The 5,247-nt window shown below is 37.6% G+C and overlaps 1 protein-coding gene across 1 annotated transcript; it reads left to right on the plus strand.

Annotated features, from left to right (window-relative positions):
• The first annotated feature begins 1,539 nt into the window (after positions 1-1,539).
• On the plus strand, positions 1,540-3,299 carry TCIM (transcriptional and immune response regulator). Its single transcript, NM_001193991.1, is given in 1 exon segment — positions 1,540-3,299. A coding segment is annotated over 1 exon segment (321 nt). The 5' UTR covers positions 1,540-1,796; the 3' UTR covers positions 2,118-3,299.
• Positions 3,300-5,247: the final 1,948 nt, after the last annotated feature.

The following is a 5,247-nucleotide window of genomic DNA, read 5'->3' on the forward strand; positions in this document are numbered from 1 at the left end:
CTTCCCCGAAATCTATTCTCTCCTAAGACGTGTCAGTGATCTTTTAAAATTATAAGGAAAATCATGCCATTTCTCTGCTCCAAATTCTCCAAAGCCTACCTGTCTCCTACAGCCTACGAGCTAAATCCACAATCAAAGACTGTGAGGTTGCACACAGCCTGCTCCTGCCCTCTTTCCACTGCCTACCACTCGCCGTTACCTCATCTCCTCCCACTCTGCCCTGGTCACTCTGCTCTGACAACACTGGTCCCTGGCTGTTCTCCATACTCCTTGCACACTCTTTTCTTCAACCCTCTGCACTTACTCCTCTGCCCACAGCACCCTTCCTGCAGATATCCACACAGCTGACTGCCTCTCTCACCTCCATCAAGTCTTTGCACAATGTCTCATTACAAGAAGCTGTGCCTGAATATGTATGTTTCTATTGTCTATTTCCCAGTAGAACATACACTTCATTAAGGTGAAAAAGGGATTCTTTGCATGGTTTGGTTTGGTTGGTTTTGTTTGGTTTACTGTTTCATTTCCAATGCCTCGAAAAGTTCTGGCTAATAACACACTTTTAATAAATATCGATTAAATAAACGAGTGGATAAGTGAGTGAGTGAATGAATGAAGAAAATATAAGGAGAGTCTCTAACTCAATTTCCTAGTGAGGTACCTTCCCCACTGTGTCTCCCTTTGTGCATTTTCTAGATCTTACTTGACTAGATAAAAAGAAAAATAAAAAGACCTGTTTTTCTTTCTTAAAGGACTTTTCTTTCTTAAAGGACTTTCTTAAATGACTAGAAAGTGGACCAGGCACAAGATCCACAAAGAGACTCTCCAGGACCCTTTGAAGCTCACATTTAGCATATGACAACTCCAGAGGTCAGTGGGGACACTGGCTGGCTTGAATATTGTGAAAGGCAGGAAGAACACATTTATATTCTTCCAAAGAAGTTATTGCTCTATGTCTGGGTAATGCCAAAATCAATTTGAAAACAAAAGATCACCTCATTCATTTCGGGCATGGTGCACGTAAAACACTCGATTAACTTTTCCTGCTGGCTTTTTTGATAGCTATTGTTGTGGATGTATACACAAGCCTAAGGAGATAGCCTCTACTCTTCATATGATTACTACATTTCAAATTACAACTGTCTTCAGCGACACTTAGCGCTTATACACAATCTCCAAAAAGTCAGCATTTCAAGCTGTGTCATGTCAGCGTTTTGTATGTAAACTCCTGTCCTGGAATTGATCACATGCCAAATTATTATCCTTGATTACTCAACTTTCTCTCAGTAGCTCTGGAGTTGCCCCTGATATGGACGTCCAAAGGGCACTGATGTGGACTGCCAAGTGTTTGCAGTACACTTTAATTACTTCTCTGGGAATGAAAGCTTTCCTGTGGTTAGCAGAACCCCTTGTTCTAACTGTCGTTTGGGAAGATTTGAGAGTCTAAGCAACCTTGTTTACGTCTTATCTTTGTATTTTCCTGTCTTCAGCTATTTTCTTAAAGGAAGGCCCAGGTCTATATTATCCTACTGCCACATAAGAAGTAAAACGAATACTCACAGCCCTGCCCCTACTAAAAGCTGAACACAGCTTTTAGTAACGTTTTACACAAGGACAGGATATTGGCAACTCAACTGTTAAGCCTTTCTGTGATTATTCTTCCTTGAGATCACTCTGATGTCACCAGTGTAATTTGAGCCTGGAGCTTTTGTTCACACTTTAAATAGCAGTCCCAGAATGATTTCACTACAGACTCTCTGGAAAGCCTGGGAGCTGAATTCCGGAAGATCCCCACATCGATGAAAGCAAAGCGAAGCCACCAAGCCATCATCATGTCCACGTCGCTACGAGTCAGCCCGTCCATCCACGGCTACCACTTCGACACAGCCTCTCGTAAGAAAGCCGTGGGCAACATCTTTGAAAACATAGACCAAGAATCACTACAAAGGCTCTTCAGAAACTCTGGAGACAAGAAAGCAGAGGAGAGAGCCAAGATCATTTTTGCCATAGATCAAGATGTGGAGGAGAAAACACGTGCCCTGATGGCCTTGAAGAAGAGGACAAAAGACAAGCTTTTCCAGTTTCTGAATCTGCGGAAATATTCCATCAAAGTTCACTGAGGAGAAGAGAATGGATAAAGATGTTATCCAAGAACGGACATTCAAAGACCAAGTGAGTTTGTGAGATTCTAACAGATGCAGCATTTTGCTGCTACCTTGCAAGCTTCTCTTCTGTCAGGACTCCAGAGGCTGGAAAGGGACCGGGACTGGAAGGAGACCAGGACTGAACAGACTGGTTACAAAGACTCCAAACAATGTCACGCCCCATGCTGTTACAGTGGAGAACAAAATGCTTTCAGCAAGGATATGAAAACTCTTCTGTCCCTGCAGGAAAGGATTGATGCTGATAGAAGAGCCTGGACAGATGTAATGAGAACTAAAGGAAACAGATGGCTGGAGATGACATATATCCGGGGTCACTTTGTCAGGCCCTAGGACTTAAATTTAAGCTGAACTTCTTTTATTTTATTTTATTTTTTTTTAACCAAATAGATAGGGGAAGGGAGGAGGGAGAGGGAGGACAGGGAGAGAAAATACCGTGCATAAATTGTTTACGGAATTTTTATATCTGAATGCTCAAAACCAAGCCTGAATGTTGTCTATTGGTATAGATTTTTAGAAATCAATAATTGATTACTTATTTGCACTTATTACAATGCCTGAAAAAGTGCACCACATGGATGTTAAGCACAAATTCAAGAACGTAAGATGCCTTCAGCAGCTCTGTAAAACCATACGCCACCTTTTGGTTTGTAAAAGGTTTTTTTATACACTTCAAACAGGTTGCACAAAAGTTAAAATAATGGGGTCTTTTATAAATCCAAAGTACTGTGAAAACATTTTATATAGTTTTTAAATCTTCTGACTAATGCTAAAATGTAATCTAATTAAATTTCAGACAGTTACTGCAGTAAGCATTAGAAAGTGAATATGAGATACCAAATAGTTTATAAAGACGCTATAGTTTCTATAATTTATTTTACTGGCAAATGTCATGCAACAATAATAAATTATTATCAACTTTGTGGCTTTTGGTCTGTGATGTTTGGTCTCAAAGGAAAAAATAAGATGGTAAGTGTTGATAGTTACAAACTTTTCTAAAGATGTGTCTCTAACAATAAAAGTTAATTTTAGAGTAGCTTTATATTAATTACCAAACTTTTTCAAAACAAATTCTTACATCAAATACCTGGGAAATTTCTCTGTCTCAATCTTAAAATATAAAATATAGATATAGAAATTGATAGATTGACTCCTTGGCATTGCTATTTATGTATCCATTAAGGATGAGTTTTAAAAGACTTCTTTCTCTTCATACTTTTGAAAAATGTCTTCTATGATTACAGTAGCTATGTACATGTGTACATCCATTTCTCCCAAGCAATATGTTTTGGGCTTAGAGTCTGAATGATGACCAAGATTCTGTGTGTTAATAGCAACAAATATAGAAATAATATTATCTCTTTGCTTATTTCCCATTAAAATTATAACCAAATATTTCTAGGACAGCATACATAAATGCTTGCTATGCTTTCCTAACAAAAAGAAATAAAATTTTTCCAGAAGTTAAGCATTTTAGAAACACCTAAAGTGTTTGTCAAAATGCTGATCACAATAAGTCAAAAGAAGTGAACTACCTCAGATCTGCTGGGAGGGTTACAAGTCAGGATTATAAATACTATGTTTCTAAAAAGAAAATCAAATGGCAAATTCTATGTTCAAATAGATTTTTGAAATTCTATGTTCAAAATAGTTTACTCATTCACTGAAGATAATGCAAACCACTTTATTAAAAAGGAGCTCTTTCCAAGAGATCATTCAGGAAGATGATGCATTAATTTGCAAAATTGTGTGTGTGTGTGTGTGTGTGTGTGCATTTTACTAGGAGGAATATTGATAATTTTCATGAGATTTATAGAGACAGCCATAACTCCAAAAAAAGTTATAAACAAAAGAAGGGTTTGGGGAGTAGCAGGAGAATTGGAGGAAGCCTAGCCCAGCCTGGGGACGTCCTAGACAATTCCACAGAAATTTCCCTGTGCTGCGTTCCAGGAGGATGAAAGAGAAGGCTGTAAAGAGGCCCCCTGCTCCACGACCCTACTTTCCCATCCTTGTGAACTGAGCTTTCTTAATGTTCGCTGCATATGCGAGAAATCACTTCCTTCTCCTGATAGGGCCCATCAGTGAAATTTTTTATTTTCAATTCCAAAATGGAAGCACCTCTTGGATGCTAAATGTAGTTCAAGGGTTAAGTGTATTATACATACTCAGAACTATTTACTCTGCCACTGTTGTTTTCAACAGGGTACAAAGTATATCTTCTTCTCTTCACATTAGCATGTATTAAATTGTTTTCTTATGGTATATTATGTTATTTTCTGATTTCAAGGCTGTAACATGGGAGACAAATTAAAAAGCAATTTAGATGCACTCCAAATGGTATGGAGAATAAAAACACATCCACTGGATTATCACAAACATGTTGTCTTTTCCATTCGTGGAGAACAAAAGTTGGAATCAATTTAATTGCATAAGGATGATTTTTAGCTTCATAATACATTTATTATTTAATGTGAGGTGAAAATAAACATCATTAGAACAGGGAGGATTAGTTCAATTTAGAAATTTATGGCACGAGGATAAGCAAATATATCTCAGGACATCTCACTATAATTGAAGAAATAAAAGCAGCAAAGATTAAATGGCTCATTAATCATGTTTGTATCTTTAGATCATAATAATAACTTTCACTGAGTGTTTACTATCAGTCAGACAATTTTCTAAGTGTTTTTTTGTGCGTGTATTATTAATACATCACTTAATTAGTGCCATGATGTAAATACTAAAGGCATGTGTGTGTGTAATCTAGTAATAAAACTGAAGCACAGAGAGGTGCAGTAACCTGGTCAATGACACACAGCTAATAACTCCAGAAATCAAATCCAGGAACTCTGGCCTTCATTCCTAGCCACTAGGCTATACTGGTTCTTTAGGAGAAATGAAGCTTCTCTTTTTCTTTTAAGTAACGATTACTTCTATGTTAGACCGTCATGAAGACAGGAAAGCCTGGCCTCTGAAGAATCACTTTTATCTGATCTGGGTATGTTTGTCTATTTATTTGTTACATGTGCTACCTGAGGAGAGTGTCTTAGTTTAACAGTTTTAATTGTATCAAGGATGTGCTTAGATG

This window comes from Macaca mulatta, chromosome 8 (assembly GCF_049350105.2).
Source record: "Macaca mulatta isolate MMU2019108-1 chromosome 8, T2T-MMU8v2.0, whole genome shotgun sequence".
NCBI classification, from domain to species: Eukaryota; Metazoa; Chordata; class Mammalia; order Primates; family Cercopithecidae; genus Macaca; species Macaca mulatta.